Source organism: Leptidea sinapis, chromosome 18 (genome assembly GCF_905404315.1).
Source record: "Leptidea sinapis chromosome 18, ilLepSina1.1, whole genome shotgun sequence".
In the NCBI taxonomy this organism is placed as follows: domain Eukaryota; kingdom Metazoa; phylum Arthropoda; class Insecta; order Lepidoptera; family Pieridae; genus Leptidea; species Leptidea sinapis.
The window spans coordinates 9366186-9381490 of NC_066282.1; the positions used below are offsets into that span (position 1 = coordinate 9366186).

At 35.0% G+C, this 15305-nt stretch overlaps 1 protein-coding gene across 2 annotated transcripts in view; it reads left to right on the forward strand.

Annotated features, from left to right (window-relative positions):
- The window catches only part of LOC126969543 (integrator complex subunit 13), a 30788-nt gene that overhangs the window by 8019 nt on the left and 7464 nt on the right, over positions 1-15305 (forward strand). For both annotated transcript variants that reach the window (XM_050815037.1, XM_050815038.1), the window contains 4 exons: positions 1289-1379; positions 3320-3448; positions 6088-6198; positions 8810-8970. In XM_050815037.1, the coding sequence (XP_050670994.1) occupies positions 1289-1379; positions 3320-3448; positions 6088-6198; positions 8810-8970 (492 nt within the window). The remainder of the gene's footprint in view (positions 1-1288; positions 1380-3319; positions 3449-6087; positions 6199-8809; positions 8971-15305) is intronic.

Genomic DNA, 15305 nt, shown 5'->3' on the forward strand with positions numbered 1-15305 from the left:
TTGCAACACCAGAGGAATCACAAGAGTGTTGCCGGCCTTGAAAGAAGGTGTACACACTTTTTTTTAAGGTACCCATGTCGTATCGTCCCGGAAACACCGCAGAAGGAAGCTCATTCCACAGCTTTGTAGTACGAGGAAGAAAGCTCCTTGAAAACCGCTTGTTGTTCCTTGTTGTTAAACGGCTCTCAGAATAAGACGCATAGTGCCAATGATTGTATAGTGGAAATTGTACCAACTGAATACAGTCCTAATTATTTCTGGGGACTAGTTTTATTTTTACTTCAAGGAATGGCAAAGGTGAAAAAGAGCCATACAGCTAACATGGAAAATGTGGAAATTACAGTATATAACAACCAGCTCTTGGCAAATTATATTAAGTATTTTGTCTTTAGTTGACATTAAAATGTTTAGTTTAATGATTTAAATGGCATTGAGAAAATTGTGCTTTTTGAGCGACATTAAAGTACGATAAACAATGATTTGTTAAGCCATAGAGTATAGACTTTTTCAAAGACTCAATTAAGTATGTACTTATACAATTAGTGGATAGTGGCTGAATAAATGACAGATTTACAACACCTAAGAATTCGAAAAAGTAATTGCTGAGAATCCTCCTTCCTCACATATTCAAATCATTCATCATCACTATCTATTCTATTCTTCCTACTATGGCTCCTGTGGAAGGTATACCACAAGTTTGCCAATATCACGTTTAAGCAGACCACCAAGCTTAGAGTATTTTTGTATTCTAATTTGATTGGTAGTGACGGGTGCTAAAGATTGAAACAAGTTTTATTTTCTTATTTTATACCTGAAACAAATATACATGCTGTTAGACTAAAAAGGACATACACAAATATAATTACAAAAATTATTACAAGTATTTAATGATATTTACAACCTCATCTTATTCTTTTTAATATATTTACACAAAATATTTACAAATGGAGTGAAAACTAGGGAGAGGAGACATTTAAAGGAAGTTGGTCGGGGTACTTCAGCAGGTATACAATTGTACAAAGAAGGTTGCATTAAGGGACAATTGAAGAACAGATGATCCACGTAACCCACGTAATCTCTAATCCTAAGTTTAGCTAAGAAAACTGGGGTACACACCATCATCACTATCACAATCGTTGACAGCTGACACACGACAAAGTACTCTAATGTCACCGTTTTTAGTCTATGGTGTATTCGTCTTGAGGTCTCGCGCTTACACGCTGAGATAAACCGTAGTGTGGCCCAAGCTTTAGGTGTCAATTATGTCAAACTGGAATTCCTTTTGCAGGTCGTTAGTTATACACTATTGCCATCTACTCATTATAAATGTAACACCAGAAAAAGCAGAGACAAGAGTTAATAATCAGCCGACAACTGAGGTATTTCCCTTCAATTAATTGATAGTAATATTACATGCATACCTACTATTATTTATATTTTTACATTCAACTAATTAATTATGCTATGGGTATTAAGAACTTAATCATTGACTTTCAAAATCAAAATCACTTTATTCACGGTCATGGAAATGACACTTATGAATGTCAAAAATTTTTTTCTTATTGAATCCACCGCTTTTCGTAAAGGGTTGATCTATTGTGAAGAAGTGGTAAGAAACTCATTGCCACTCCTTTAAACCAAGATTTACACTTTCATCGTTTTACAAATCATTTCAATTACAATATATGTGTGTAAAGGGGTGGAATAAATATACTCAAACATCATTTAATGAATGCCTTACACAAGTAAGTCAAAAAATTAAATATAAATTTTATTTTTTTATTTTCTATTAGCTGACCCTACAGACGTTGTTCTGTCAATAAACGGTTCGAGAGATATGGTAAATGCGTTTTCGTGACACGACAAACTATGTATGTAAACCTTCCTTGAGCTAGGAGTTATTAGGGAACATACAAACATACATTCTCTTTTATATATATAGATTTTGCAATGAGAAGGTAAGATAACAAGAGAAACTTATCGTGACGTAGTCTTAGGGTTTAGTCCACCGTGGGAAGAGAACACCATGCGGAGTATATTATTATACAATGGTTATACGCAGACCAGGCCTAAGAAGCAACAAGGAGATGTGTGCTTTTTTATGACAATAAGGGACGAGACCAGCAGGACGTTCAGCTGATGATAATTGAGACGCCCTGCCCATCACAATGCAGTACCACTCATGATTCTTGAAAATCTCAATAATTCTAAACAGCACTGTAATTGCGCTCGTCACCTTGAGACATAATATATTAAGTCTCAATTGCCTCGTATTTTCACTAGCTACGGCGCCCTTCAGACCGAAACGCAGTAATGCTTACACATTACATGAAAAATGACCACTGGTGCTTGATTACGAATGTGTGTGTCAGTTAGCAATTCTCGTCCACAGTGCTGTCCTATATATATCCGCGATGGCAAAGGTCAAGAGATGGGTTGCCAGCCTTTGAAAGGAAATGCGCTAAGTTTAATGGAAATCAGCAAACAGTTAATTTCACATAGTGGCCTTGAAAGAAAGCGCTCGGAAAACAAACCCCGTGACATTAGCACGACGGAAGAGTAGCTATAGGAATGCCTAGCGACGGTTCCGTGGGGGAAGAAGAGGTTGACGCCAGAGGAGGTTTTTAGTCGGTATGGGTGTAGTCATAACATCGAGTCCGACATACCCTGGCTAGGCTCTGATGATAAAAATGGCAAAAAGGCATAAAAGGCATTTATTTTCTCAAAATTGATTCCTTTAGAATTCTTTTTGATGTCATTTCTAATAACTACTAGATACTACTACCGCTTCGGAAAGAAGCCGCGCAAGAAACTCCCAGCATTCTTTTTTTGCGCTCTTTTCAATAAGAATATACAATGTTGTAGTCATTTTTCTATCGCAATAAAATAATAACAATCTAGTCCCAGGCTGTCCGATCATTTAGATATTCAGCAGTGGAGTAATAGGATTTACGACGGAGCCATTTTTTTTATAAAACATTTAAATTTATTTATAGATAATGCCTGAACAGTGGCTGGGACTTTATTATAGAAATGTATACATTTACCCTTAAAGCTATTATGTATCTTATGAAGTCTACTAGAATTAGTTACAAGCAATCCCTTATTTCTAGTGTTATAATAATGAAAATCTAATCTAAAGAAGATACTTAAGAGTATTTTTTGTCTATACCTCTGGAAAAAAAACACAGTGGATTTGGAATGCCCGCCATCATCGTGATGAACGTGAAATTTTTTATTTTGACGTGTCCGGTAGTAGTTCTGCTGATCATGGCCAAAGAAAAAAGTTGATTTCGATTTCATTTCGTTTACGTTTCAGATGGGCGGCGGTTTAATGGGCGTGGAAGTTATAGTTTGTAGAGCGAGCGCACTTGCCAATCTGTTGGGCCGGTTGGTTTTGCCGCATTATAAGTTAGCTGTCACTACCGTCACTGGAATCCCCATGAAGGTAACATGGTGGTAAATTATTTACTTTATTGAAGACTAAAACAGAATCAAAAGATCAAATACATATTCAAATTATAACGAACTGAACCTGAGAGTCGAACAAAGCATACAAGATTTCATAAACGAAACGTCACTCGAACGGTTGGCTCACTCGGAAAGAGAGCTCGCACGGAACGCGATAGGTCTCGGGTTCGAGCCCCGCATCGTTCATAATATTTTGTTGTCAGTTTTATTTGTGTAATTAGTCACAGAAGTGAGGGTTTTCACTTTAAAAACATAAAAAAATATTTAAATATGAAAGAGCGACATCCCAAGTCAATTTCCTAATATGCAAATATTGGGGTTGAGCAGGTTATCAACTGTAAAGTAGATCCTGTAAATGAAGCCACAACCAGAGAGTCGAACAAAGCATACAAGATTTTATAAACAATACGTCACTCGAACGGTTGGCTCAGTTGGAAAGAGCGCTCGCACGGTTTCGAGTCCCGCATCGTTTATAAAATCATATCATTGAAAAGCCTGAATGTATAAAGCAAGAATAGTGCTATAGATGTTACACGGAAATTAATTTCAGATAACAATTGGGATAGCTCAATCTCTCCATGACAAATTTTATAGAGCGTTTTTTTTTAACGAGACGAGACGAGGAGGACGTTCAGCTGATGGTAATTGATACGCCCTGCCCATTACAATGCAGTGCCGCTCAGGATTCTAGAAAAACCCAAAAATTCTGAGCGGCACTACAACTGCGCTCGTCACCTTGAGATATAATATCTCTAAGTCTCATTTGCCCAGTAATTCCACTAGCTACGGCGCCCTTCAGACCGAAACACAGTTATGTCTACACATTACTGCTTCACGGCAGAAATAGGCGCCGTTGTGGTACCCATAATCTAGCCGGCATCCTGTGCAAAAGAGCCATCCAATGGTTGTTTAATAAAAGAAAGTATTTTTATAACAACCGTGACCCTTCTTTTAAGTAAAAAAAAACATAAGATTTAGTGTGCTTTATTTAAATAAAAATAAGACAAATAATACTAATAAAACCTATTATTCGATATATTTAATATGTTCAAGTCCTTCTTACCTTATATTTAATTCTCATGTCCATCAATAATAATTGGAGAGCTAAATTACAAATAAGTTTTTATTATTAAAAAATCTAAATAATATTACAATATGGCTCCTTCACATTTTAATTTAACTATAATTATAATTGTCAGTTTAAGGCCAGATCTTTTAAAACAATAGCTTATTGTACAGAACTATTTAACTCTTATTAAGGCGACACTAAATGCCAGCGACCTTGAGCGATATGAGTTCACGGCTGGCCCGCAATCTATGTATCATAGCCAATATTTAAAAAAAAAATACGTGGAAAACAGTTTATATGCTTACAATCCTCGTTATTCATTACTAATCTAAATGAATGTACCTACACAAAAAAGTACAAGCTATAAGAATAACTTTTCTGAGAGTAGTACTAAAAAATGCGTCGCGCCATACCAAAAAACTTGTATAAGTGCAAAGAAACGTGGTAGTTGAATAAGGCTCTGGAGTGTTAATTATAAACACCAGCAAGCATTAGCAACCTATAAATAAGACTTAAGGATATGTGTAACAGGATTAAATAGTGTTCATAGCTCCAAATGCTATATTTTCACCACAAAACTTGTCCAAAAACACCATGTTTGCTTTTTTTTTGCTTACTCTTCGCCTTAATATAGCCCAGTTGGTTGCGAAACTGAAGAGTTAGTAGGCAGGGCACATAGCTCGACGGACAGATGGCCGTTGTGGCAGTGAAGTTCTCGATTGGCAACCACGTAGCGGAAGACGTAGTGTTGGTAGGAATCGAATCCCACTAGATGGACCGACGATCTGGTCAAGGTCGCCGGAATAGGTTGGATGAAGGCAGCGCTCTCTGAGGATTCAATTTTTTGACAATAAATCGCCATCTGTGTCTGCCTTTGGCTACGTGCAGTGCGCCATGAAGTCCGGTATCTAGAGATGTGCGGATTTGGTCAGACCATCAGGTCTATATATACTAGCTGACCCAGCAAACGTTGTATTGCCGATATTAAAGTCGCGATACAAAAGTAACAGTTGATCGTAGATGGGTGAAAATTTGAAGTTGTATGTATTTTTTAATGCTGACTCAAAATCTTACAAATTTAAATAAATGTCAAAAAAATAAAAAAATAAAAATTCGTATGGTGGTAACATTTAGAGGGATGAAAATTAGATGTTGTCTGATTCTCAGACCTACCCAATATGCACTCAAAATTTCATGAGAATCGGTCAAGCCGTTTCGGAGGAGTTCAAAGATTAACACCATAAACGAGAATTTTATATATATATATATATATTCCCAATAACCATTCAATAAAGATTCTACGGAGGCAGATGGGTGAAGATTTTACACCTAGAGTGTGAAGGATGGATTGGTTGGTGTGGAATGATGTCCAAGGGATTTTAAGCATCTTCCTCCAGCACCACATCTCAAAGGCATCAATCCGATCTCTGTCGGCCTTCCTTAGTGTCTATGTCTCAGCTCCATAGCTGAAGATGGAAAAATATAGACTGTTGACTACCCTCATTTTAGTTATTTGTGAGATGTTACGTTACGTTATTGTGTTACAGGAGGAACAAAATGCCAGTTCAAGTGCAAATTACGACGTAGAGATAATCCACTCGGCGGATGCTCATGCCGGCTTGAGAGCAACACAAACTGCTGCTGAAGCCAGTGAGTCTGTACGTATTTAGACTTAATCATAAATTTACAATATAATAGCGTATACGCTATGGTCTATAACCATAGTTTCTCAACCGAATTTTTCTCACCGCCCACTTTGGGAATATGTTTTTTTCTAGAGTATTTTCGTGTATTTTTTTTGCCTTTTTAGACTATATTTTTTAATCTATCCACGCCCCATCTGCGCCATCTCAATGCCCCCTAATTTTCTCTGGGTCTTCTACTGCCCCCCCCCCCCCCCTGCAATGCGTGCGACAGAGAACAACATCGTTAACAGATATACGGCAAGATAGAAAAGGAAAGCGAATCTATTATTATTGTAACTGATTTTGATTGACAAGTCTTAAACAGTCAGCCACGCTTGGATTTAGTTTCTTAGTACAGTGGACCCCATTAATCCGGTCCCTGTCTACTCCGGCACGTCCTGTAATCCGACATGGTCTATTATTTAATATGTATTGACAATCTTCGCATTTTTTTTTTATTATTTATTTAATTATAAAAGTATGCACAGTTGGTACTTAAATTTTACATCTCGCCAAACTGTTCCATCAGTTTGCTGGCGAGTTTACGCTCTTAGACTATATTATAATATCGTGCATCTATAATAAATTAAACTATTACTAATTTGTAAGCTATCTATATTATTACTAATACACACATAAAACATTACTTAGTTATTTATTCATAATATTCCTAAAAAACATAGTAAAATCTTACCTGTATACATATAACAACTAAACTAAACTATACTATATAAAACTAATTTAAATATAATATATATATACTAATTAATATTAAGGCTTACGTTAAGGCTTCTTTTAATTTTTTCTTAAGTACTCCTTTGCAGTCTTCTTTATCCTCTCTTAAACATTCGATACTGTTATAAAGTTTAAGTACAACATATTCCCTTAACCTTTCCCCGTAATAATTACATATTTTGGGTATTATATATTTATTCATATGATGCATGATTGAACAAGTTATAACTTGTACACACCACTATTATTGTGCGAGACACGTAGGGTATTGTTTTGCTTCTCATTGCTTATTTTGAATTTGAAGTTTGAAGATGATAGCGGTGCGGTCTAGCGTGTGTTCAGTTTTTACTGTTTGTTGATTCACGTATACGTACCTAAGAATGTCGTCACAAGCTTAGAAGTGAAATTAAACAGCATTAATGACATAATTTTATAATAAAACGTAAGCTGTTGTGTTGTTTAATTTATTAAATTTGTACTTCAGAGTAAATATATACATATAACATAATATTATCATTGGATCTGTAATTTGTCGGATTACAAGGTACTCTTTTGTAAATATTTCCGGACTATAGGGGGTCTTAGGGTCTTTATACCACGTTACTTTTAAATTCCTACCAGTAAAAAGTTTTGCTTTTATTTTATATCAAAATTTTTTTTTGTGACGTCACAAAATGGCCCAACGGAAGACCAGCGTTGGTTTTCAAACCAGCAACATGCTGAGTTGGGGCCATTTTTTGAATCGTATATACATATGTAATAGAAATGTTTCAATGTTTTTGTTTTTTGCTTGTTTATCAATCTTAAGTTTATATTTATTTTTTATGTTATGTCTTTGTATAAAACTACTTACTTAAATACGTATCAAAATAAAATATTTTCTTTCTTTCTTACTTTCTTAGGCCGTACTCTATAAATTATAATCCAACAAATTCGATAGTCCGACACTGCTCTGCAAAATGTTTGTCGGATTAGGGGGGGGGTCCATTGTATGTTGAATATTAAACTAGATAACTTAATTAGAATTCCAACTTTTAACAACTTTTAACTTAGAGTTCCAACAGATTACATTTTAAAACAAGTTATCTAAAATCATAATTTTTGCTCTGATTATTTTACTGCTCGATCAATGTGCAAATGACGGTTGTGGATAGAAGTGACCGCTAAAGTTACATTTTCTAACTACCCTCATCTTGTCGAAGTGACAGCTGTCAACGCCCACCGGCTTGTGCGAACGACAGACACGAGTTGAAAGTCCGCGTCCGACCACTGCGAAGAAGAGGTGCTGCCACTTTGCACTTTGAAAACCCCCTTGTTCTATTGTTGCGTCTTACGTAACGGTTTCGATTCATAATGCTCCTTTTAACGTCCGTGACGAACTTCTACTGAGCTACGAGTGCCGTGCATCGAGCTGGAAGTTAAGGTGCTGGATCCGAGGCAAGAAGAGGCGAGGAAATTTAAGGTTAGTGGTCGCTATTTTATCTTTGTCCCGATTTTGCACATTGAGGTAGGGATCTAAGAGGACTCACATTAATTCCTCAATTTTATTGATATCTAATTACCAGCGCTAGTTGTAATACACAACATTTAAATACAATTGCTTACAGTCTGATTTTATTTTATTTTTGTGTTACTTAACCCGAAGTGTAAGTCCAAGTTACTTATACAAATTAAATTTGTACGGACGGAACCCGAGAGTTCGTGGGTTCGAGTACCGCATCGTTCATAAATTTTGATTACGAATTTAATTTGTATAATTATTAATCCAAAAGGTGGGAGATATCACTTTAGAATAACTTGACTTGTTTGTGTATCAGTGTGAGTTTTTGAGTTTTAAAGTGATTGTAAGGTGGTGTTACGTTGGTGGACTCCGCGGGGTGCTGAGGGGGGCGCCGGGGGCTGCAACGGAGCCCTATGGCGTGTCACCCCCGCGGACGTCGCGTCCAGACCCTCCGCTTGTCTGGTCAACTTCCTGCTGAACGGAAGATCAGTCACGCTCGAGGTACCAGTGTAAGTGACATGCCAGCTATCTTATACATAAGTGGCCAATCAGGCAGAAGAATATAAATAAGAATACTAAGTATCACACGATCAAAGTATTTTCTTTGATTTGATTTGATTTAAACGATTAAAACCGGTAACTGCATACAAATGATTTAAGTTTTCTTTAGTGTTAATTCCGCCTATATTTGTTTTTAAACAATTCGACACGTGACACGCCAGTCTGGCGTGTCACGTCCTGAGGATGCCTCGTGTATAGGCGAAACACGTGTCGAATTGTTTAAAAACATATATTGGCGGAATTAACACTAAAGAAAACTTAAATCATTTGTATAATTATGGAATTCCGTGAAGTAACGCCTACTTCAATAAATTTACCGGTAACTGCGTTTTCACATTTGTTTTTGCGTAAAAGCAAAGAATATATAATACAGTACAGAAGTCTCACTCTGCAAAATCAATAAAAGAAATAGGGACTCTTGCAGACATACAATAAGGTGTAATTCAGATCGCACAGGGCTATTAACCTACATTTTTATATACCTAGAAATTTCCTCTCTTTCTATCGCGTGACTCTTACCTATAGGGTTGTCCTCTTTACCCAAAACTGTACCTACCTAGTATAAGGTAATCTTTTAAAAATTGCTTAGTTTTTTCTATAATATTGTTGCGTAGCAACCCTTCGAAGTATATGACGAGAGTTGTCAAACTTCAAGACATTGTTAATTTCACCAGCTCCGTCAGCAATACTCGTAGCTCAGCAGAAAAGTGTTTACTTAGACGCTGTAGACCCGGGTTCGATACACCTACCAGTGTATGGATTGTTTTGGGTTTTGTAAAGTTAAAGGAAATTTCTAGTAAGTTCAGGATCAAATCGAACAGAAAAAAAGGGATGGAAAATGTGTAAGCAGGATAAAAATAGTTAAAAGAATTTTCTAGTACAATTTCAATTTAAAGATGGAATGGCAGAATCATTTTGAAAATAGAACGGATCCGGGGGTATATAAGCCGTACTAAGCGTGGCCTACGGCAGTTCTAGTTCTGACTCGAAAGTGTAAAGAAGAAGAAGAATAAAAGAAGAAGTAGTGAAAAGTGGAAGTGTTCCAAGAGGAAGAAGATAGAAGAGACTTAGTGTTCGGTGCGGTGTGGCGCGTTGAAGGTACCGCCGCCCACAAGAGGAACAGCGGCAGACCGGCGAAGTGCAAGTTCAGAAAAAGTGAACGCAAATAACGACTAAATGAATAAGCGGAGTATTATTTCCAATCCCTGACCCACTCCCGTGTCAATATTAAATCGTAATTTTAAAACAATTATATTTTTTCGTTGGCCAAGCCACATTAGTTGCAGATGGATGGTATGTACTTAGCATAGAAACAAATAGGTACTTAGCTATCATTAATCTATCTAATATATAAAATTCTCGTGTCATGGTATTTAACTTTGAACTCCTCCGAAACGGCTTGACCGATTCTCATGAAAGTTTGAGTGCATATTGGGTAGGTCTGAGAATCGGACGTCTATTTTTCATCCCCCTAAATGTTAAGGGTTACACGAAATTTTTTTTTATTAATTTGTTTGATTATGAGTCAACATTAAAAATACATACAACTTCAAATTTTCACCCATCTACGATCAACAGTTACTTTTTTATCGCGATTTTAATATCGGCAATACAACGTTTGCTGGGTCAGCTAGTATTATAATAAAAGTGTAACTTTTACACAAAATCGAATATAAAAACACAGTTACGCGTTTGCAAATCAAATCAAAATCACTTTATTCATGTAGGTCATGGAAATTACACTTATGAATGTAAAAAAAAACATTTTTTTTTCTTATTGAATCTACCACTAATTCATAAAGGGTTGCGCTAATGAGAAGAAGTTGCAACAAACTCATTCACTTTGCACTCACTCTTTTAAAGAAAGATTTACATTTTCATCGTTTTACAAATAATTTCAATTACAATATATTTAAAGTGATGCAACAAACATACTCAAACGTCAAATAGTCAATGCCTTACGCGAGTAAGTAAAAAAAGTAAATATAAATTAAAATAAAACAAAAGTTATTGTTAATAGTATTTACATCATCCACATACACCGTAAACAAATAAAGGCATTTTGCGAGTATTTTATAAGCGATAATGAAAAAAAATAATCCTTTAATAAGTTTTTTATTTAAATCATCTGATCATATTCATGCTGTACTTACACATCATTCTGGATGCGCGGCCTATTCTGTAGTTGGTAATTTGTTTCCGTAGGAGTTTACATTTAAACGATTTCCCTCGCTACTGGAATTAAATGTGCAAATGTTGTTTGTAGAAAAACTTTCAATCCTTTTGAAGTTTCTGGATATAATGTAATTTTTTACTTAAGCCTTAACAGCATATACTCTTAGTGGAAATAGAGATTTCTTTCTGATTTCCTTCCTTGTTTTTAGTTTAGCTTCAGGTTTTGTTAGGGCCTTAGGGCGTATTACACGTGTCTGCTTAGGCCTTAAATCTAGAGGCTTGTATTTCTTATTCTTGTAGTGATTACGAAGGTTCACCTTAATTTGTTGATGATATACAATGTACACAAGAGCTATCGCTTTCCGTACAACACGGATTTTAGATAACTTAGGGGCAACTCTACTACTAACGACTACTCAATGGCGACATCATATTGTCGCAAGAACTATGAAGGAGGCGGTGTTCTAATATTATTGCAAAATGACATAGAATTTATTGAACGAAAGGACATTATGGACTTGACAATTGAATATATAATTGAAGTTTGCGCAGTGGAATTAATTTATCTAAATACTCTAATAATTTGTATGTATTGTAATGGTAGGGAGACCGATATTATGTTAACACAATTAAGGAAAATACTAGAATTAATTGCTATCAAATACACTAAAAAACAAATCATACTTGGTGGTGACTTTAACATAAATATTATGAAAAATTCAAATAAATCAAACACTTTAATTAACCTAATGTTAGAATATAACTTTCTTCAACATATTAACGAACCAACTAGGGTTACAAAAACTAGCTCAACCTGCTTAGACCCTCATATTTACGAACTTCAAAGATGAACACCAAATTTATGTACACGACTACGGGTTTTCAGATCATAAGGGAACAATCTATCAAAAAAATGGGCTAAAACATAACGAAACAAATAAAATAATAATAAGAAAATGAATCTACAACGAAAATAACATAAACCTCTTTAAATCAGAGTTAGTAAAATTCGATTGGAATAAAATATTACCAATAAAAAAAAAACAATTAATGAAAACTATGAATTATTTCATACAATAATCACAAATCTCCTAAATCGGTGTATACCTTCAAAAAAAATCAAGATAAATACGAAAAAGAAAACCTTTCTAAAAATAAAATTCTTAAAGAGGACTATAAAAAAAAAATTTACTGAAAAAAGCAGTTATACAATCCAAAAAAATCGATAATATTAGGAGAATGGCGCGGTCAAACAACATCACAAAATCCATGTGGCAAATAGTAAGAGACAGTACAAATAAAAATAAAATAAAACACCGATCAAACATTACATTAAATATCCACAATAAACTAACGTCGAAACCAAAGCAGATAGCAAATGCATTCAAAACTTACTTTGCTTCCGTTGGAGGGGCCGCATGCGCCGGTCACTCGACTGATCAGTCGACCGCGGGTCGTCCAGTATACAACCCGGTCGAAAATAGTATGTTCCTGCGCCTAGTGGAGCCGCGCGAAATATACGATATTATACGCTCGCTAAAAAATAAAAACAGCTGCGGAATTGACGAAGTGCCGCCCTCGTTACTAAGAAAATGTGCAAAAGAGCTCACACTACCATTATACCTCCTTATTAACCAATCTTTCACTGATGGCGTGTTCCCAGACCTGCTTAAAAAATGCATTATAAGGCCAGTTTATAAGAAAAAGGGGGAAAAAACGGACCCAAGAAATTATCGTCCTATAGCTTTACTCCCTGCAGCATCAAAAATTTTTGAAACCGCTATGTGTCGACAACTAAATTTGTTCTGTGAAAAGTTTAAAATATTTGACGAAAGCCAATACGGCTTTCGAAAAAATCGCAGTACGACATTAGCAGTTTATAAATACATTCAAGAGGTATATAACATCATAAATGACAAAAAATATGCAATAGGGATAATGTTCGACATGTCAAAGGCATATGACAAAGTCCAATATGACATATTATTAAATAAACTATACGGCATAGGTATACGAGGCACACCACATGAATGGTTTAAATCGTATTTAGAAAACCGCGAACAACACGTCGACGTAGAAAATTGTGACCATAAAACAGGGCTAGTAAGCTACATCAGATGGGACATGACAACCATGACTAACTCAATACCCCAAGGAAGTGTCCTTGGGTGTATTTTATTTTTAATTTATATAAATGACTTGCCGAAAATTTTTGACGAACTTTGTATATTATTTGCTGATGACATTTCTTTATTACTTCCTTTAACAAAAAATTATAATTTTAATGATAAAATGACTCGACTATTAAATGACATTACTGACTGGATGAATGCCCATAAATAAGAAATAAACTATAATAAAACAAAAATAATCCAATTTCGACCGTACCAAAGGGAACCATTAAATATTAAATATACTTTTAAAAACACGGACATCGAATGCGCCGAGAAATTAACATTTTTAGGCATTGAAATCGACAGTAATTTAAATTGGAAAGGCCATATCGGAAAAACAAAAACAAAATTATCGAAATTTATATATGGACTCGGAGAACTAAAAAGAACTACCAACTTAAAAACCGCACTAGCCGCGTATTATGCTTATGGCTACGCATTTTTGAGGTACGGAGTTATTCTCTGGGGAAACAGCACAAATGCCCAGGATCTATTTATATTACAAAAAAAGTGCATACGAATACTGGCCAACATAAAAATAAAAGACTCATAGACATGAGTCTTTTATTTGTCTTGGTAGACACCCCATTTCAAAAAATTAAATATTCTAACCCTTCCCTCCATATACATCTACGAAATATGCAAATTTGTTAAAAATAATCTACACAATTACACAAAGAAAGAAAATAAGCCCCGTCGATATCCCGAAAGATATATAAATAAATTAAACCTCCCAAAATGAAATTTAGTACTACATACATCGAGTCCTTATGTAATGTCTATAAAAATCTTATATCTTTAAACGAGCAATTCTTGTATATATATATATATATATATATATATATATAATCTGAATCTCGGAAACGGCTCCAACGATTTTCATAAAATTTAGTATGCAGGGGATTTCGGGGGTGATAAATCGATCTAGCTAGGTTTCAATTTAAAAAAAATGGTTTTATCCATGTTTGAATGAGAAACAGCTACAATAACATTAGAATACAAAGGTAAATTTCGCCTCTATATACAAGACTATTATAGCTCAGATGGGACATTGGGTGATCCGGAAAGCAGAAAACCCCGGTTCGAATCCAGATCTCCTATTAGTTATTCTTTTTGTTCAAGTTTTGTACATTCTTAAAAATCCGAGCAAGGCTCGGTCGTCCGGGTACTATATAATAATCTGCCAAACAAAATTCGAAGCATAAATGACGAAAATGAATTTATTAAAACACTGAAAAACTTTTTATTACAAAAATGTTACTATGCCGTAAATGATTTTTTAAACGAGCCAAACTAAAATAAATTAAAATATGGGTCTCCCTACTACGGTCTGCTGTTCAGACCAAATTGCGACACCCAAACTGGGTATCCATAATATACTGCCTTGTATAATAATTATAGTATTAACTTCGAATGTTATATTTAAGGACTATTATTATGGAATTGCAATAAATTGAAATTGAACTCGAACTTTGAAATAGCACGACAGAAATAGGACCATTCGGCAAAATACGCTCAATGAAAACGCCTCACTAGTCAGTTGCCTAATGCCTTCAACCTAATAATATAACAACTCGCATAATGCCTTTGTTTTATTTACGGTATGTGTGGATTGATACATCTACTGTATATTATACTATATGTCTGTACTCAATAACTATAACTGTTTTGACTTATTAATGTACATTTTATGACTTACTCGTGTAAGGCATAAGTCAATCACTTTGCATATATTGTAATTGAAATGATTTGTATAATTAAATTGAAAATAAGAATCTGTAATATCATTCTGTTTTGAAAAGAGCAACCTTAGAGTTTCTTGCTCGTTCTTCTCTAAAGAAATCTGTACGAGCTGTAAGAAAAAATAACATATTTCAAGTGTAATGCAATTTACCTACGATATAAAAAATATTTTTGTTTGTTTGTTTAACGGA